General features: G+C 54.0%; 1 protein-coding gene across 1 annotated transcript in view; it reads right to left on the bottom strand.

The window, feature by feature from the left end:
* Positions 1–329: 329 nt before the first annotated feature.
* Positions 330–20,895, bottom strand: part of LOC144726506 (uncharacterized) — a 53,501-nt gene continuing 32,935 nt past the window's right edge. The window contains exons 15-20 of the mRNA XM_078605304.1: positions 19,667–19,763; positions 12,108–12,636; positions 11,678–11,726; positions 10,375–10,422; positions 7,024–7,082; positions 330–556 (exon numbers count right to left, since the gene is read on the bottom strand). Coding sequence (XP_078461430.1) covers positions 343–556; positions 7,024–7,082; positions 10,375–10,422; positions 11,678–11,726; positions 12,108–12,636; positions 19,667–19,763 — 996 coding nt within the window. The 3' untranslated portion in view covers positions 330–342. The remainder of the gene's footprint in view (positions 557–7,023; positions 7,083–10,374; positions 10,423–11,677; positions 11,727–12,107; positions 12,637–19,666; positions 19,764–20,895) is intronic.

Raw genomic sequence — 20,895 nt, 5'->3', positions numbered from 1 at the left:
GCGAATGGGTGAGTTGGTGAGTAGGTGAATGGGTAAGTAGGTGAGTGGGTGGGTGAGTAGGTGAGTGGGTGGGTGAGTAGGTGAGCAGAGCGTGTGAGCAAGTTGCAGGGCCGATGAGACCGCTGAGTAGGTGAGTGTGTGAGTAGGTGAATGGGTGAGTAGGTGAGTGGGTGGGTGAGTAGGTGAGCGGGGTGGGTGAGTAGACGAGTGGGTGGGTGAGTAGGTGAGTGGGTGGGTGAGTAGGTGAGCGAGCGCGTGGGCGAGTTGCAGGAACCGATGGGAACCGCGAAGCTGCGAGGTCCAAATCTCGCTGTCCCCGAGCGTGCCACGCAACGACCAGGGTCACGCCACGAGCTGCCCACCGGAGTCAGCGGTGGCTCGCGGCGCGGTGCGGTGAGGAGTGCGGCGAGGCCCGGGCCCACACTGACCGGGGCGCAGCTCCAGCGGCGGCAGCGACTCGGCGTGCAGGAAGTAGAGGGTGGGCCCCACCGTGAAGACGACGTAGTTGTCGTGCCGCTCGTCCAGGATGATGAGCACCAGGTCTCCCACCTGGAAGCTGCGGCGACACGCGACGCGTTAAACGCGCACGCACAGAGCGCTTGCCACGGATGGACCGCTGCTGCAAGTCGTCGCTGATCTCGTCAAGGAGGGTAAGCCACCATCATCATCATCACGCGAGCTCCGTCCGGTCATCCTCGCAGCAGCCGCGGCTTTTGGCTGCTGGCCGTCGAACAAAGACGGCGGTGGTCACCGCATCGCGGGGCGCTTTCAGATGCGCTTCAGCGGCCGTCTGGAACGCTCTTCCTTCCGACATTAGGAAACCTCAGGAGATATGCACTTTGAAATCTAGATTGAAAACTCATTTCTTTCGGACTACTTTTTGAGTTTAGTTTGTTGTCCTTCGACCGCACCTCTGATTAGCACGGTTGGCTACGTACGGTGCAAAAAAAGTTCAACATACATACATACAAAGATCCCCCATACAGCCTTAACAGACTGTTGGGGCAAGTGCTGTTAAGCGAGCACCTATGAAGGTCGGCCGCCTTTGTCCCCTGAGTCACAATGTTTACACACCGCAGAAGGTATTCGCTCGAGGCAGAGTCGACCTAGATGGGAGGCCCACGGCCGGTCCAGATGTTCCTCACCATCGTTAGCTGTTGGCCGCGAGCGGGAATCAAACTCCGGTAGCGGGGTTCATAGCGCAACGACACACTGACCGTCGCACCGCCACAGACACACACACACCGATATAACGATCCTTGATGACGTGTGTGTGTCAGATGTGGTACGGGAGGATGTGGAGCTGAGTGGTCTTGCCGAAGACTGGTAGCAACGGTGTCAGGTTCGGCCTCTATGGAGGAGGCTCGTGAAGGACGCTACTGGGCGGTTGGAGGCAGCCGCTCTCCAACAACAACTGAGGGCAGAGGAGCGACGCTCACAACAACGAGCGGAGGGCCGGGGTGGCTAAAATTCAGCAAAGTTGGTACAGTAGGGTGTACATCTACCGGTCATCTCAGTCAGCCAACCCCAAGGCACCTGGGTCTGTCCCGAGACCTCCTGCCAGCGAGCCTTCAACACTTCACGTGGCCTCAAAGTGCGCCTGGCCTAGCACAGGCGCCGTGGTGACGTCACCGTCACTTAGTGGCGAATGGCGGGTGTTGGTGGTGGTGTCAGAAAGTCTCTCTTCTCCCCGTGTGCAGCTATTTATTTGGAATTCAACCGCCCGTTAATAAAACGTGGACAATCAAGTGCAGCGGGTCGATGCCTCCCAGCCTGGCGATAACAGCCCTCCTTACGTTCCTCGCGTAAAATATTACCCTCCAGTTTTCAAGGGCACGCAAACGAACAGCTCTGTCTTAAACCGGGGCATGTCAACAGGTCTGCCACCCAGGCCTCCCTCTTTCCACTGACACATCCGCGAGCCGTGCCAATGCACATTGCAAAGAAAAAAATATAAAACAGGCACCGTTTAGTGGCAACGGCCCTAATGTATAGCGCATACATCGACACAGTAGATTGGTGGTTTTCAGAACAATGTTCTCCATCAAACTTCCTACGACTACGCGCTAGCAGGGGAGAGCAATACCCACCGCCGACTTGCTACATCGTCCCCCGAATGCTCCGGGAGAATCCTCGTTAGCTTTTGGCACCCTCGGTGGTTAACCGGTCAATGTCTCAAGGACCGACTTCGCTCTCTCCACATCCCTCCCTCCCTCCCAATCGATGGGATTAATTTACAGAGCGCGCTCTGGCCATTCATCACGCTCACTGGGCCCGGCGCGCAAATAAAAATACCGCCTGTCACTTTCTCCCGACTCGCCAACGGAGAGGGGGCAACAACGAGCGGCAACGAGCGGCAACGCCGCGCGGCAACAACAAGCGGCAACAGCAGCAAGTGCAGTTTAACACGTAGGCTTTCGCGACCAATATTATTCATAATCAACGTTTTTGGGTTTAGATCGCGTTATTTATAAATGTGTCGTAACCCTCCACCACCCGACACGGCCAATCAGTAAAAAAAGTGTCACGTTGACAAAAGACAAATAGTTCACTGCTTTAGCCCACCGGTGTGTTGAAGCCACAACATTTACAATTTGAGTACGACGTTTCGCTGGTAATTGCATCCAGCATCATCGGGCAACGACGAGCGCCAACAACGTCCTCCGCGGAGGCGGAGCGAGGGGATCGGCTCGCGTGCGCCAGCCGGACGGGTCGCTACGTCGCCGGGCCGCGAGAGGCGACGATGACGACGACGACGATGACGACGATGGGGAAGAGGCGGTCATCAGCCCAGCAGTAGATCGATCTCGGCCGGCAGGTCACGACGACGTTGGCAACGGCGACCGGTTGCGCGCGACGAGGTTGCGGGGGCAACAGGTCTGCGCGTCGGGTAGCGCGCGCGCGCTGAGCGACGCATCTTGCGGAAGCCACTTTTTTCTCACTTCCCCCCCCCCCCCACCCCCCCCCCCCAAACCGGCCCACAAAACGCCGCCGGCCAGAATCTGCGGCACTCTGGACCCCTTAATTTGGTTTCTGCCCACTTGAAAATAAATAAATAACCCTCCCCAGCTTCGCCCGAGAGCCGCGTGCCAAGACAGATATTGATATTGCGCCCGTGACCTCTCCCCCGCTCGCTCTCTCCCCCCCCCCCCTCGACCCTCCACCCCCCGACGCCTCGGGGGGGCCCCGTGACTTCCTGAGCCCCCCCCCCCAACCCTGTCCCGTTCCATCGCACGCACACACACAGGTTACTCCCCCATTCTCTTATTGCCAAGGCGGCCAATTACATTTTTGTATTGGAGGGGGGGGGGATGGTGGTGGGGGGTGGTGGGGGGAAGTGGGGGGGGGGCAGAAGTGGGGGGGTGGTGTGGGGTAGTGGGGGGGGGGTGGTGTGGGGTAGTGGGGGGGGGGTGGTGGGCGGAAGTGGAGGGGGTGGTGGGGGGTAGTGGGGGGGTGGTGGGGGGTAGTGGGGGGGGTATTAGGGAGGGAGGGATATTGCCACTGTCCCCCGACAGCAGGTGGGAGAATGCGCAGACTCGGGTGCCACGGTGGCGAGGAGATGTTAACAACCTCGCCTGGTATACAGGAGGTCGTGGGTTAGATCCCGACCATGATGCCTGCTGTATATTTGGAGTTTGCGTGTCTCTCTCTCATCATCATCATCATCACGGTGGCTAGGAGATGTTAACTACCTCGCCTGGTACACAGGAGGTCGTGGATTCGATCCCGACCCTGACGCCTGCTGCTGTATAATTTGGAGTTTGCGTGTCTCTCTCACATCATCATCACGGTGGCTAAGAGATGTTAACGACCTCGCCTGGTGTACAAGACGTTGTGGATTCGATCCCGACCCTGACGCTTGCTGTATATTTGGAGTTTGCGTCTCTCTAATCATCATGATCATCATGACGGTGGCTAGGAGATGTTAACTACCTCGCCTGGTACACAGGACGTCGTGGATTCGATTCCGACCCTGACGCCTACTGCTGTATATTTGGAGTTTGCGTGTCTCTCTCCGCGTGGTCGCGTGGCTTCTTCGCTGGGTTCTCTGGTCCCCCCCCCTCTCCGACAATTAGAATCAACATCACGCGTTTAGCTGCTATGCATTTCCACATGACGATAAGCCCACTTCGCTGAGCTACCATTTGTGATAGCCAGGTCACTTCTGAAACAAAGAGCTATATAGCTCGGTGGGCCTTACCTGGTAAAATAAAAAAAAAACTGCTTAGTTTCAGTTCAGTTTAGACTCCACTCAGGAAGTCACCCGGGTTAGGAATTGAACCCAGGCCCCTTCTTTCTTGCGGTGAGGCCACGAGCGACGTCACCGCAACGTCACCACCCTGCCGTGTCCCCCACCCCCCCCCCCCCCAAGACGATCACGGTGATGAGGAACACAACGACGATGACGATGATGACAGTGGCGGCGGTGATCACGACGGTGGTGACGACCATCAGCTGAGTTGACCCCCCCGCCCCTCCCAACCTGGATTTCACCTCTCCCATCACCACGAGTCGGCAACCCCCCCCACCCCCACCCGCTACACGACAGGGGGCTGGGGGAAGCAGCGATGGGACGTGGCCAAAGGGGGGTTAGAGCCATCGACGGCGAACAGCCTCAAGGATCTTCGTCGAGAGCCTCCCCCGCCCCTTCGGCCAATCTGCTCAGCGGTGGCGGCGACGCACGATGGAGAAGGCCCACCAGCGGGAAAACTCTAGGGGACGGCGTGCCGACCAAAGAGGCCGTCGCCGCGGACGGGGCCAGTGGAACCTACTTGCTGTACTACCTCTCAGCAGGGGCGGGGCGGGGGGGGTCCCGTCTGCCAAAAGGAAAAATAAATTTTCGCTCACCCGCCCCCACAGCCTACCTGCCCTCCCCAGCTGTCTGCTCTCCCACTCGCTCGCCCGCCCGCCCGCCCGCCCACCGCTAATTGGGAATCGATGATTTAAAATGGAAACACTTGATATGCCGCCGTGCCTCTGGTGTCGTGACGTCGGCGGCAGATCGATGGCCTCCGTGTTGCGCCGAATGCTTCGTGCACTTGTTAAGAAAGCGCTGTGGTGAGTGGGAGGGTGAGCGGGTGGGTGAGCGGGAGAGTGAGGGAGTGTATATGAGTTAACGGGAAAGTGGGTGATTTAGTGAGTGAGTGAGTGGGTGCGTGAGTGAGTGAGCGGGTCATTGAAGGAGGGGATGAGTTAATGGGGGAGTGGGTGATTTAGTGAGTGAGTGAGTAGGTGAGTGAGTGGGTGAGTGAGGGAGTAGATGAGTTAATGAGTAAGTGGATGATTGAGTGAGTGGGTGATTGAGTGAGAGAGTGAGTACGTGAGTGGGTGAGTTGGCGAGTGGGTGATTGAGTGGATGAGTCTGTGGGTGAGGGATCTGAGTGAGCGGGTGAGTGAGTGGATAAAAGGGCGAATTAGCTTACGAGTAGGTGATTGAGCGGGTGATTGAGAGAGTGGATGAGTTGGTAAGTGGGTGACTTGGCGAGTGGGTGAGTGAGTGGGTGATTGAGTGTGTAAAAGGGTGAACGAGCCGCTGAGTGGCTGATTGAGCGGGTGATTGAGCGAGTGGTGAGAGAAGCGGATAAGTGAGTTAAAGGAGGCGCCCTTCTGCCAGCAGCAGTGCGAGCGAGCAATTGCGGGGCGGCACCTTTACCTTCATATTATTGTTGTTGTTCTTGTCATTGGAATACAAATCATCTCTTACACCACCACTTAATCAGCAGAGGCTGCCTCTACTTTCCACGTCACTGCTGCCAACACTGGAGAGAGGTGCACGGCGATTTGGATGTGAGACGTGAGAAAGGTCGAAGGTTAGATGGAACGGGGTTGGTGGGGGGGGGTAAGGTTATAGGGGGATGGTGGAGAAGGGGGGGAAGGGGGGGGTGGCGCGGGGGGAATGCGTGGGAGGTACGGTGAGGCCGTGGAGGTTTTGTCAGGCCAAGATAAGCGAGGATTGCATGCTCAAAATATGCACCCTGCTTCCACACAAGCAACGATTTCCTCTATCTCTTTGGCACCTCTCCCCTGCCGCCCACACCTGGAGCGAGGGCGGGAGCGAGCGAGCGAGCGAGGGAGCGAGCGAGGGAGTTGTGGCGTTAACCGAGACATTGAAGGAAGAGAGGTCACGAACCCATCCCAAGCCAATGTCAAAGGTCAATCTAGCTGTATTTACGCTTCTCTCTGGTGTCCAGTTTGACCTCACCCAGGTGATAACCGCACCGACCCAAACACCCCGACCCAGTCACACCGACCCAAACACCCTGACCCAGTCACACCGACCCAAACACCCTGACCCAGTCACACCGACCCAAACACCCTGACCCAGTCACACCGACCCAAACACCCTGACCCAGTCACACCGACCCAAACACCCTGACCCAGTCACACCGACCCAAACACCCTGACCCAGTCACACCGACCCAAACACCCTGACCCAGTCACACCGACCCAAACACCCTGACCCAGAAACACCGACCCAAACACCCTGACCCAGTCACACCGACCCAAACACCCTGACCCAGAAACACCGACCCAAACACCCTGACCCAGTCACACCGACCCAAACACCCTGACCCAGTCACACCGACCCAAACACCCTGACCCAGTCACACCGACCCAAACACCCCGACCCGGTCACACCGACCCAAACACCCCGACCCGGTCACACCGACCCAAACACCCCGACCCGGTCACACCGACCCAAACACCCCGACCCAGTCACACCGACCCAAACACCCCGACCCGGTCACACCGACCCAAACACCCCGACCCGGTCACACCGACCCAAACACCCTGACCCAGTCACACCGACCCAAACACCCCGACCCGGTCGCACTGACCCATCCACACCATCCCGGCAGGGGCCAGCACACCGGTCGGCCATCCACCCCGGCAGTTGTCACGCGCAGCGCGCTACGAAACGGTGCTGCGTGACGGCGCCGCGATGGACCGAGTTTGCGTTGGCCGGAAATCGTCGCACGGAACGGGGTGCGTGGGGGGGGAGGGGGAGAGGGGGCGACTCACTCTTTGATGGCCAGCTTCTCGGGCTGGCGAGGAGACACGGGCGCCACGCTCTGAGACATCTGTAATAGAGACGGGAGAGGCATCGCTGCGATGGTAACATTCGGGTCCGCGTGCGTATGGGCAAAGAAATCCCCCCCCGTGTCGCCTTTAACAGACTGTAGGGGCAAGTGCTGTTTGGCGGGTTGTACCTATGAAGGCCGGCACGGAACACGAGGGGCTGGTCGGCCAGCACCACGACAATCTGAACCATTGTTGGGACTCCCTAAGGTCGACTCAGCCTTAAATGATTACTTGGTGGGGTGTGTAAAACAAAGCCATTTGGGAGACAAAGGTGTGGTGCTGGCCATCCTAAACTAAAACAATTTTTATTTTAGTTTACCAGGTAAGGCCCGCAAGGCTATATATTGGTTCTTCAGAAGTTATCAAGCCACAAATGATAGCCCAATAACGTGGCTTATCATGTGAAAATTTATAGCAGCCAAATACTCGATACGCATGTTTCTAAATGTGGAAGGAAAAACCAGAGGACCGAGAGAAAAATCCACGCGACCACGGAGAGATCATGCAAACTCCAAATATACAGGATCAGGATCGAACTCACGACCTCCTGTATACCAGGCAAGGTAGTTAACATCTCGCCACCGCTGCGCCCACCGCTTCGTGCGCCGTGCCGGCCTTCATAGGTGTTACTCGCTAATAACACTTGCCACAACAGTCTATTGAAGGCTATGCGGGTTATCTTTGTCTTTGCGGGTTGCGTGTGTGTGTGTAAGTAAGCGTCTGCGTTAATAGTCTTGCGCGTATCTGGCTATCTCAGCGCAATCACTAATGACCGCACGTGAATCAATACAATTAAATATTTGCATTTGTAAAAATAAATAAGTTAACTCTGCACCAGCTCGACCCTTTGAGGCCTCATCAGCAGTGCTGGACTCGCGAAACGAGCGACTGCCGTGCGATAAAATTTCGATTTAAAGCTTTCGTGACTGCAGGGATTCATCTTCTTGGTTTTTTCGGTAAAGTCACGTAGAAGGGAAGTAATAAAATAATAAAAATAAAACATAATAAAATATTTTATTATGTTTTATTTTTATTAAAAACCAAGAAGATGCCGTGCGATGTTCCACAGCCCGACAAAACCTGCGGCGAGTTCTGCCCACAAACGTCTTCATCTGCTGCGAGCCACCGGCGCTAATCGGATATCATTTAATTTATTTATCAAAAACACAACCAAGCATGCGGTCGTGGGGGGGTCCTGCAGATTGGGGGGTGGGGGGGTGGCGGTTGCACCAAACGAGAGCGGCTAAGATCCAACGGTCGGCCGAACGGCAAGACCAATAATCCCGGGGTCATGACCTCCGGCCGGTAAGTGTCCGCCGCTGGCGAGCCTGACGCCCCGGAGTGTGCGAGTCTCATTTTATCTTTCATTTCGGCGTCGACTCGTGACGTTTTTATTGAAGGAAGCTACCGACAAAAATATAACGCGCGGCCCATCGATCTCGCTTCTACTTTGACTCCCCGCGTGCGCACGCAAGCTCTACCCCTCCCCCCCTCCTACTCCTCCTCCCCTCCCTCCTTTCTCTCGCTCTCTCTCTCCCTTGATCGCTCTCGCACACACTCCTCCGATTGCTCTCAAATGCTCTATCTAATGTGCGGAGTTTGGATGATCTCCCCCTGTTCTGTAGAGTGAGTGAGTGTAGTTTGTATGATCTCCCCCTGTTCTGTAGAGTGAGTGAGTGGAGTTTGTATGATCTCCCCCTGTTCTGTAGAGTGAGTGAGTGGAGTTTGTATGATCTCCCCCTGTTCTGTAGAGTGAGTGAGTGGAGTTTGTATGATCTCCCCCTGTTCTGTAGAGTGAACGAGTGGAGTTTATATGATCTACCCCTGTTCTGTAGAGTGAGTGAGTGGAGTTTGTATGATCTCCCCCTGTCCTGCAGAGTGGAGTTTGTATGATCTCCCCCTGTTCTAAGAGTGAGTGAGTGGAGTTTGTATGATCTCCCGCTGTTCTGTAGAGTGAGTGAGTGGAGTTTGTATGATCTCCCCCTGTTCTGTAGAGTGAACGAGTGGAGTTTGTATGATCTCCCCCTGTTCTGCAGAGTGAGTGAGTGGAGTTTATATGATCTCCCCCTGTTCTGTAGAGTGTGTGAGTATAGTTTAAATGATCTCCCCCTGTTCTGTAGAGTGAGTGGAGTTTGTGTGATCTCCCCCTGTTCTACAGAATTAGTGAGTGGAGTTTGTATGATCTCCCCCTGTTCTACAGAGTGAGTGAGTGGTGTTTCTATGATCTCCCCCTGTTCTGTAGAGTGAGTGAAGTTTGTATGATCTCCCCCTGTTCTGCAGAGTGAGTGAGTGGAGTTTATATGATCTCCCCCTGTTCTGTAGAGTGAACAAGTGAAGTTTGTATGATCTCCCCCTGTTCTACAGAGTGAATGAGTGTAGTTTGTATGATCTCCCCCTGTTCTACAGAGTGAGTGAGTGGAGTTTTTTATGATCTCCCCCTGTTCTACAGAGTGAGTGAGTGTAGTTTGTATGATCTCCCCCTGTTCTACAGAGTGAGTGAGTGGAGTTTTTATGATCTCCCCCTGTTCTACAGTTAGTGAGTGTAGTTTGTATGATCTCCCCCTGTTCTACAGAGTGAGTGAGTGGAGTTTTTTATGATCTCCCCCTGTTCTACAGAGTGAGTGAGTGTAGTTTGTATGATCTCCCCCTGTTCTACAGAGCGAGTGAGTGGAGTTTGTATGATCTCCCCCTGTTCTACAGAGTGAGTGAGTGGTGTTTGTAATGATCTCCCCCTGTTCTGTAGAGTGAGTGAAGTTTGTATGATCTCCCCCTGTTCTGCTGAGTGAGTGAGTGGAGTTTATATGATCCCCCCCTGTTCTGCTGAGTGAGTGAGTGGAGTTTTTATGATCTCCCCCTGTTACACAGAGTGAATGAGTGTAGTTTGTATGATCTCCCCCTGTTCTACAGAGTGAGTGAGTGGAATTTTTATGATCTCCCCCTGTTCTACAGAGTGAGTGGAGTTTGTATGATCTCCCCCTGTTCTACAGAGTGAGCGAGTGGAGCTTGTATTGAAATCGGAGGCAGGGCGGAGTGACCCTACGAAGACTCCGACCCTAACTTCCTAATTTGCATTTATAAATTTAAAACGTATTTATTTTACAACTCCGTTTTGTGTTTAGTTTCTTTTCCTTCCCCCGGCACCTCCGATTAGCACGGTTGGCCACGTGCGGTGTGAAATAAATTTAACGTACAGTGCTGCTCGATTAACCTGGGTGGTCACCCAAGCTGACAAATGCAAAACCATTAAAGTCACAGCTGCGGAGCGAGAGGACTTCGTCACGTCGCACCCACCAGCCTCTGGACGAGCCGGGAATGTTCCTTCTCCTTCTGGTGCAGGGCCTGCAAAGACAAAGGTTCCCCCGTGTAGCCTTAACAGACTGTTGGGGCAAGTGCTGTTCGCGAGCAGCGGCACCTACGAAGGCCCGGCACGGCGTTCCCGAGGGAGGTGTTGTAGCCCGCCCCGGCCGCCTTTGTTGCCGATGTGGAAATGCACGGCGCCAGGTACTCATTTGAGGCCGAGTCGACCTAGCGGAGGTCTAGCACCGGTTTGAATATTTGTTATTGGTCGCTAGAGGGAAACGAACTCGTGTCGCCGGAACCTGTGGCGGTGGCGCAGAGTGCTACGTTGGGGTCACCGCTCCGCATACTCGAGCAACACACGCGACACAAGCGTTGCACAACGCCGGCCCATCGTCCCTCGCGGGTCGATAAAATCGGGACAAATTTTACGGGTAGGCAACAAGCGGCCGTCCTGCGCAAGTAATGGGTCCTGCCGTGAGATTGTGGAATGTCCACCAATGCGCTGGCTGAGGGCCAACGAGAGAGAGAGAGAGATGACGGAGCGCTTGTATAAGCGCGGCGATCCATTCCTTTGGCCGTGCCGGTGGTGGAGGGTTCTTCTTTACGACTCAAACGTGGCCCATCTCCACCACGACTCAACGGAGAATCGCGTTGGCCGGGGGAATACGTCCGCGGGAACGTCGCCCGTGAAGGTTCACGTCGAGTCTTACCAAAATAAAATAACTTTATTGGTTTCGATTTAAAGCTTTCGTGACTGCAGGGATTCATCCTCATGGTTCTTTCGGTAAAGTCACGTAGAAGGAAAATAATAAAATAATAAAAATAAAACATTAAATAATTCTCACGACGAAACGTCGTGAGAATTATTTTATTATGTTTTATTTTTATTATTTTATATTTTTTATTATTTTATATTTTCCTTCTACGTGACTTTACCGAAAGAACCAAGAAGAAGAACTTTACTGGTGCCGAGGCATAGCACAGCTTGGCGCCAGCTATCGTAGAGTGCGGTCATGTCGCCACCGTTCTCTGCGGTGAGTAACAATGTCTTTAAAAACAACGGCGCTACTATGCCCCGCTAAATAAAATTAATGCCGAGCCGCTTGTGGGTTCCGAGATTCAGCGGTGAACGGGGACACCCACCCACCCACCCTGCAACTTGCAAGACGTCTCGGAACGGGAGAGGGTCAACTGCGACCTCGTCTTCCCAAAAAACTCTGAACTGGAGTCGACCACCCTGGGTCTCTCATCAGCAGGGGTGCGGCCTGCACGCTGATTAAACCATCGTGCTCACCTTCTCCAGCATCAGCACCCTCTGCTTGTCTTCGCTCGGAGCGTTCTCCCTGCAGTGGGGGGACACAACCGGGGTTAGACGCACGAACAAACGCCGTCACTTCCTTCCATCTGCCGGGGCAGCTCACGCAGGCAACGTGCGATCGACGCCCAAGAGCCAGGGCGGAGAGACAAACATGGGCGAGGCGGCGTTACGTGGGGCAGTGGTGGTGCCTACGCCGCCGCACTCGGCCGCCTGCAATCCAGCACTGTGAAGGCAGCGGCGAGGGGTTGGTGGATCGCCGCAGCACAGATGCCGTGAAACTCCCTTCCCGTGGGCGTTGAGGAGGAGCTGCGGGCCCTGGCTCGCCAGGAGAAGGCGGTACAGCAAGTTTGTACAAGATGTTGCAAATCCGTCGCGGCGCGACCTCCGCGCGACCCCAACGTCTCACCTGAGCGCGACGACACTCGCATCCAACCCATCCCCGGCCATCGCCATCGCTGCCCCATCACCGCCGCCGCCATCACCACCAACACTGTCACCGCACTCCACAGGGAGGAAGAGTAGAGGAGTACGAGTTCTCTCAAGGGGCATTGCGGCCGACAACACCCCAGCACCACCACCAGCGCCACCGCCACCACCACCAGAAGGCTCTTTCCTCCCTTCCCTCGCCTCCCCGGCGCCCAGCACGCCGGACGTGAGTCCCCACGCCACGGCCTGCAGCAGGCCCGGCTGCCCCGCGACCGCACTCGTGCCGTGTCCCACCGAGGAGCCGCGAGCCCTGAGCCAGCCTCTGGGCTGCAGCGGCTGTGTCGGCTGTGTCGGCTGTGTCGGCGGCTGCAGCGGCGGCGGTTGTTGCGCCCGAGCTTCGGCGACGTTGGGGGAAGACGGAGACGCGGCGGCGAGGTCGTGAGTTCCTTTCAAGCGGGCGACGGTCTCCTCCAGGAACGTCTTCTCTGACAGCAGCTTCTCGATGGCCTCTGCGGGGAGGGGCGAGAGGTGAGCGCGGCCGCGCGCAGTGGCGACGCTCGCGCCTCAAGGCAACAGCGGCCTGGGTTCGGCCCCCCGACTCGGGCGCCTCTCTAAGTGGAGATTGCACGTAACCCCACCCCCCTCCCTGTTCTGCAGAGTGCGATTGTATGTTTGTGAGAGTGTGCGTGCGTGTGTGCGAGAACGTTTCCCCAACAGTCTATTAAGGATATACGAGGGATCTTTGCCTTTGACTTTGTGAGAGCGTCAGAGTGCGAGTGACCCTGAGAGCGTGTGTGAGAGCGTACGCGTGGGAGAGCAGCACCTATGGGGAAGGGGTAGTGTAGCAGTTAGCGCACTGCGCTAGGAACCTGGCGACCTGGGTCCGATTCGTGCTCACGGCCAACACCCAGTGACGATTATCTAAACCAGTCCTGGGCCTCCCCTAGGTCGACTCTGCCTCAATTGCGTACCTGTGTAAACATCAACAGTGGCCACCCACCCCCTCGTGTGCTGTGCTGACAAAGGTGGCAGAGCGTGGGGCTGGCCACGATAACCCCCAGAGTCCCGTGCCAGCCTTCACAGTAGATCGTGAACAGCACTTGCCACAAAATATTGTATATGTGTGCGAGTCTGTGTGTAGTGATTCGCATGCTGCGCTATAAACTCGGAGACCCGAGTTCGATTCCCGCTCATGACCAACACCAACGACAATTATCTTGACCGGTACTGGGCCTCCCCCAGGTCGACTAAGCCTCAAATGATTTACCTGGTGCAGTGTGTAGTAAACATCGCCACTAAGGAAATACAATTTGCCGGACGTGGTTCTGGCCACCCACCCACTTTCGTGTGCCGTTCCGGCCTTCATAGGTGCTCGCAAACAGCACTTCCCCCAACAGTCTGTTAAGGCTACATGGGGGGTCTTTGTTTTGTGTGGACTTGCTATTGGCTAAGTTGCATCTCCCATCCTGACAAAATCACCTGCAAATCACTCGATAGGCATCACAACACACAAATCAGCAGCAGCAGCAGCAGCAGCATCGCCCAGCCCTACAGCATAAACCTGGCAGGACCCTCCTGCAAAGGACCCATTGAGGTTTTCCTGTGTGAACAAAGCATGACCCTGTGAATAAATAATAATACATCAATAATACCAATTTTTAAAAATCAAACCCGGAAAACCCCCAGCAATGATTGCCCCCGCTAGTTCATTGGGAGCTAAACACGCCTCGCGATGTATTTAATATTCCTCTTCTCACGGAACCTTTGCTGCTGTTGTCGTTCTTTTATTTATTTCCACCTCTGGCCGACTCGCGAGGGACGTGACAGCCGAGAAGGGGGGGGAGGGGGAGGGAGGAGGTTGAACGACACCGCACCCCCCCCCCTCAACCCCCCCCCCCCCCCACCTTCCCACCTTGAAAGATTAATGCCGAGCGCGTATTGACGCGGCTGAACCGCGACGCGCCTGAGGTTGCAAGGGTGGAGGAAGCGCGTGGGAGGGATTCGTCTGTTTGTCGTGGGGGGGCGGGGGGGTTTGTTGGGGGGGGGGGAAGGGAGGAGTAGGTGGGGGGGGGCTAGGGGGGAGGAAGATGGAAGGCCGAGGTCAGTAAGGTAAGCGTGTGGACGTCAAGATGGGTCGGTCGATAGGAGGGGGCGACCGAGTGCTTGTGTGCGCGTGTGTCTGTGTGTGTGTGCGCGCTCACGTCGAACACCGATGACGATTGTTTTAAACGATCCTGGGCCTCCCCTGGGTCGACTGAGCCTTAAATGAGTACCTGGTGCGGTGTGTAGCCAACATCGCCACTCGGGAGACAAAGGCGGTCGGGAGTGGTGCTGGCCACCCACCCCCTCGTGTACCATGCCAACCTTCATAAGTGCTACTCACTAACAGCACTTGCCCCAACAGTCTGTTAAAGGCTATATGGGGATATCTTTGTCTTCGTGCGTGCATGTGCACTTGTGTACCTGTGCGTGTGTTCATGTGCGTGTGTTCATGTGCGTACGTGCGCGTGTGTGTATTATGCAGTGGAGAGCAGTGGCTGAGTGGTTAGCGCACTGCGCTAAGAACCTGCTGGCCCGAGTTCCATTCCTGGCCACGGCTAATGTCAAAGGCATCAGGGATGACTCTCTGAGAACAGGTTCCGGACCTTAAGAGTTGGGATTCGTTGAACTGTCATCATCATGATCATCACCACCATCACCAGCCATTGTCTATCAACTGCTAGATGTAGGCCTCCACTGTCGCCATCCCTCACGGTGAAGCGCTGCTACGATCCATCACCCCGCCCCGTCCGCGCACATGAACTGCGATTTCAGCGCTCCACTTCCGTGGCAGTCGTCCTCTCGCTTCCTCTGACTTCCGTTCCGTCACCAGTGTCACCCCAACGTCCGTCACCAAAGTGTATAATTATTGCACTTGACGTGTCGGCTTTGACGAACAATATAGTTCACGATAAAGCATTTTTGGGGTTAGATCGCTTCAATGTAACTGTGTCGCGCACCCACCGCCACCCTACGACTCTCACGGTTGACTAGGTATGGCGCGAAAGAAGTTCAACATACATAGAGCACCAGGTAAGGCCCACTGAGCTATAAAGCTATTTTACAGAAGCGACCCAACCACAAATGATAGCTCAACAAAGTGGCTTATCACGTGGAAATTTATAGCAGACAAATACAAAAAAATGCGTGATGTTGATTCTAAGTGTGGAGGAAAAAACCGGAGGACATGGATAAAAATCCCGCGACCAAGGGGAGAGAGACACGCAAACTCCAAATATACAGGTGTCAGGGTCAGAATCGAACCCACAACCTCATGCATACCAGGCGAGGTAGTTAACATCTCGCCACCGTGGCACCCACAACCCAGCGGACCCCGCAAGGCCTTCTGGGAGTACGTCATTTCAGCAGGTTATAGTACTAAGTCCTCTATGTTAATCCAAATCTCATTACTAATTATAATTAATATTAAAAATCATTATTATTAGCAATGCAACATGTAGTGACGCAGTGCCCCATCCACAGATACGCAGTGCCCCATCCACAAATACGCAGTGCCCCATACACAAATACGCAGTGCCCCATACACAGATACGCAGTGCCCCATACACAAATACGCAGTGCCCCATACACAAATACGCAGTGCCCCATACACAAATACGCAGTGCCCCATACACAAATACGCAGTGCCCCATACACAAATACGCAGTGCCCCATACACAAATACACAGTGCCCCATACACAAATACGCAGTGGCCCATACACAAATACGAAGGAGACATCATGGCGATTCGCTACTTCGCTGCTCCTGACGTGGTGGTCTGCTGGCTTTGACCACCCGAGTGTGAAATTGTGGTTGTTTGCTCTGCATCTACGTCGGCCGTACGACAAGAATACCCAGTGGCGGGTGAACCCCAAAGAAAAGGAAACTCTCAGCGGTTACCGGCATTATGTAGCACCGCCACGACCCGCCGCGAGCCGCCCTCCCAACCCCACCCCTGGTGGGGGCATTAATTCTCTCATTAGCGAGCGCAGCTCACCGTCAATATTGAACCAAGCGCGTGGATTAACCGCTCCCGCCCAACACAAATGGCAGGGACTGCAGAGTTCACCGGCACCGCTTAGCGCAGCAGGGGTTCGGTGGGGTGGTTGGGGGGGTTGTTAGCCTCGCTCGCTCAGTTGCTGAGGTCAGGGCCCCCCCCCTCAGGGCCCCCCCCCCAGGGGCCCCCCTACCCAAACCACCTAAGCCTCAAAACGTGAGGAGGCCAGCGACAAACAGCACCGGGTAAGGTTGTGAAAGCTAAGGGTTGTGCGCCTTTTGGCGTCATCTGGTCCAACCCATGTGAGAAAGCTGTCTCGGGTGTGGACCAATCAACTTCAAGGACAGTGCACATTATGAGAGTTATGTTTTTTGTTTGCATTATGACCGCAGGTATTGTGGTCTATGTAAACATGACTCCTTGTAAAAAAGGTGTCAGTTTTGTTGCCAGATAGAAGGGTAAAAAAACAATTATCATATTTTTACTGGCAAATGAGGTTCCAATGGTGAAGCTAAGGGGTTGTTAACACGCTTCATGAGTTGAGCAAGGTTGTTGTTGTTGTTGGTGTGATTATATTATAAAAGCTTGGGGAAAGATGACGATGGGAGGGAATTCCGAAGTGGAGCAGTGTGAGTGGGAAGAAGCAGAAAGAGTGTTGTTGTGACAGACAGTGTGGTAAGTGGGTTTGGATAAGTAGGTGGGTGAGGGGGGGGTGAGTGTGTGAGTGGGTGGTTGAGTGTGTTGCTGTGACCTACGTTGTGGCGAGTGGGTGAGTGTGTGAATAAATCGTTGAGTGTGTTGTTGTGACCTGCAGTGTGGTGAGTGGGTTGAGATGAGTAGGTGAGTGAGTGAGTGGGGGGGGTGAGTGTGTGAGCGGGCGGTTGAGTGTGTTGCTGTGACCTAAGTTGTGGTGAGTGGGTGAGTGAGTGGGTGAGTAGATGGTTGAGTGTGTTGTTGTGACCTGCGGTATAGTGAGTGAGTGGGTAAGTGAGTGGGTGGGTGAATGGATGAGTGACAGGTTGAAATCGTGTGTGAGTGGGTGAGTGTGTGGGTAGGTGGAGTGGGCGAGTGAGTGGGTGAGTGGTTGGTTAAGTGTGTGAGTTGTTGTGACCTGCAGTGTAGTGAGTGTGAGTGGATGAGTACGTGGGTGAATGTGCGGGTGGGTGCTTGACTGGATGGGTGAGTGTGTTGCTGTGATCTGCAGTGTGGTGGTTGAACAAAGTGTGGTGGATGAGAGTGTGTAAGTGGGCGGTTGAGTGTTTTGCTGTGACCTATGGTGTGGTGAGTGGGTGAGTAGATGGTTGAGTGTGTTGTTGTGACCTGCGGTATAGCGAGTGAGTGGGTGAGTGAGTGGGTGAATGGATAAGTGACAGGTTGAGTTCGTGTGTGAGTGGATGAGTGTGTGGGTGAGTGTGTGGGTAGGTGGAGTGGGCGAGTGAGTGGGTGAGTGGTTGGTTAAGTGTGTGAATTGTTGTGACCTGCAGTGTAGTGAGTGTGAGTGGGTGAGTGTGTGGGTGAATGTGTGGGTGGGTGCTTGAGTGGATGGGTGAGTGTTTTGCTGTGACCTATGGTGTGGTGAGTGGGTGAGTGAGTGGGTGAGTAGATGGTTGAGTGTGTTGTTGTGACCTGCGGTATAGCGAGTGAGTGGGTGAGTGGGTGGGTGAATGGATAAGTGACAGGTTGAGTTCGTGTGTGAGTGGGTGAGTGTGTGGGTGAGTGTGTGGGTAGGTGGAGTGGGCGAGTGAGTGGGTGAGTGGTTGGTTAAGTGTGCGAGTTGTTGTGACCTGCAGTGTAGTGAGTGTGAGTGGATGAGTACGTGGGTGAATGTGCGGGTGGGTGCTTGAGTGGATGGGTGAGTGTGTTGATGTGATCTGCAAGTGTGGTGGTTGAACAAAGTGTGGTGAATCTATGCTTTGCACAGCGGTGATCATTGTTGGGACTGAAAGGAGACTTGCTGTCATCTTTATCCGGGGTCTGCAGTGTTTCTCTCCACCACAGAAATATCACCGCCGATTTTCTCTCTCTGGTGAATTTGGAGTTTGCGTGTCTCTCTCCCCACGTGGTCACAGTGAGCCACTTCATTGGGTGATCTTTGTGGGCAAGTCAGTTCTGAATAAGAGCTACACATTCTAGATTTGAAGCTTTCGTGACTGCAAGGATTCATATTCTTAGGTTTTTTTGGTAAAGTCACCTAGGTAAAAAATTTAAATTAATAAAAGTAAAATTAAAAAATTTAAAAATCACGACGTTTCGGAGGCAACACAAGCTTCCGTCTTCAGGTGGAACCGTCACAGCACGATAGCTGTATCAAGTGAGAGAAATTCCAAGAAAACAGTCCTTGTATATATACTGGTTGAGGGTGGGAGGAGCCAAGGTGGGCCCTGAATATTATTTTTGTGAGGTTCGGTGCGGCTGAAGCACGCTGTTAGGAATGAGCCTTTGTTGTGTAAACTGGGTGCGGGTGATGTAAAGGTGTGTGTAAATGGGACTGAGCCTTTTGTTATGTAGAGGTGGTGCGGCTGAAATCGCTGCCAGGAAATGAATAAGAGCTACACAGCTCAGTGGGCCTTAGTTGGTAACATGTACGGACGTACGTTGAACATCTTTTTCCACCGTACATAGCCAACGATGCTCATCGGAGGTGCGGCGGGGGGAAAAGGGCAACAAACTAAACACAAAAAGCAGTTCTAGAGAAATTAGTTTGTAAATCTAGAAATTAAAAAAATAGAAATCTAGTTAGGGTCAGGGCCCTCTGCAGTCTTGCTCTGCGCTGCCTCCAATTTCCCGCTGGTGCTGGAGGCGCCAGTGAGCAATGTAGCTCTTAAATTTCGATTTAAAGCTTTCGTGACTGCAGGGATTCATCTTCTTGGTTCTTTCGGTAAAGTCACGCAGAAGGGAAATAATAAAATAATAAAAATAAAACATTATAAAATAATTCTCACGACGTTTCGGCCACAAAGCAAGCAGCCGTCCTCAGGTGAAGAACAGGTCTGTCGGAAAGACAGCGTCATTATTTTATTATTTCCCTTCTATGTAGCTCTTTTTCAGAAGCGACCTGGCTATCACAAATGATAGCTCAACGGAGTCGCTTATCACGTGGAAATTTACAGCAGCCAAATACTCTAAATGCGTGATGTTTATTCTAAATGTGGAAGGAAAAACCGGAGGACACAGAGAAAGATCAAAGTGTCCACGGGGAGAGAAAGAGACACGCAAACTCCAAATAAGCAGCAGGCGTCAGGGTCGGGAACGACCCCACGACCTCCTGTATACCAGGCGAGGTAGTTAACATCTCCTAGCCACCGTGATGATGATGATGATGAGAGAGAGACACGCAAACTCCAAATATACAGCAGGCGTCAGGGTCGTGATCGACCCCACGACCTCCTGCATACGGAGCGAGGAAGTGGCACGGGGGAGGGGGGGGGGTCGCGTGGATACGGGGGCTACCCGGACCTTGACGACGGTGGGGCACGCGACGGCAGCCGTCTGCTCGGCTCACCTTTGTCGCGGTCGTGCTGCTCGAGGAGCCTCTGCAGCTTCTCGCCCAGCTCCGTGATCACCTTCCCCTTGATGAGCCTCTCCCCCCCGGCGGGGCCCTGCGCAATCCGCACCGCCACCCACAACGATGACGACGATGAGCGTCGAGAGTATTCGAAGGTTCATTCGTGAAAGCGTTTACGAAACCGTCTCACGGCGTACGGATCGGAGAAATGGACGTTCGCGAAGAAAACGGAGCCGGTCGCGAAAAAAAAAAAAAACCTGAAGAGCGCGCCCAGAAGAGTGGACAGGAGTCGCGCTCGCAATTAGTTGCGCTCGCAATTAGTTGCGAGCGCAACGATGTTAAGAAAAGTGAGTGGGCTTGGGCAGGACACGTCACGGCTGCACTGCGGCGGTCACACGGCGCATGCGGCTGGCTATCAGGCCCTCCTGGTGGAGAGTCCTGGGTCGAAACGCCATCAGGAGAAAAGAAAAATAAACACCTGCTCGAAAGTCCTCCCCGCTAAATAGTCCTGGTCGAGAGTGCTGGGTGCCCTCTGGAGGAGTGTACCAGGTCTCCAGCCGCTAGGCGATCTCTAGAAAATAGAGTAGACTCTCGATTATCCGTGCTAATGACGGTGAGGATTGGCCGCGGAAAGTCCAAAAATATAACCATTTTCCGCAGACCTCCATGCGAAAAACCACTAATCTATGTATATGAAAGGGATATCTGTGAATGTGTGTGTCTGTTCGAAATGTATAGCATACTTCCCAACATGCAACAAACTTAAAATTTTGCATGTGGGTAGTTTCCAGACTGGACACAATGGGAAAAGTATAAAAATAGACTTTAGTATTTTGAGGGGGGGGGGGGGGGGAATAATGGATATATATTTTGCACGGCAAGTGAGCGGTGACGTCACATCTGTGATGTAACCCGCATGCGGCAGCATCACGCAGTGTTGCCTACTGACGTCATGCAGTTGTGCATACTGACGTCACGCATCCCTACACCCTCCGCGTAGGCCGTGTGTTAATCCAAGACAAGAATCCAACTCTCGGGCGAAGCCGCGTAGCAAAGCTAGTATAGGTAAAAATTAAGAACGATTGCAAATCATCTAATGCGCGTGCTCAATGATAACACGTTCCTGCTCCTGTGCAGAAGACTCTGCCCACCAAGTGAATAGCAGAGCCACGCCAATCAAAATCAATCAAACTCCGCCCACTGTTGTAACGATATGCAACTACTGT

Source organism: Lampetra planeri, chromosome 23 (genome assembly GCF_965212315.1).
Source record: "Lampetra planeri chromosome 23, kcLamPlan1.2.h2, whole genome shotgun sequence".
In the NCBI taxonomy this organism is placed as follows: Eukaryota; Metazoa; Chordata; class Hyperoartia; order Petromyzontiformes; family Petromyzontidae; genus Lampetra; species Lampetra planeri.
The sequence above is the reverse complement of the archived record's forward strand: the minus strand, read 5'-3'. Positions and strand labels throughout refer to the sequence as shown.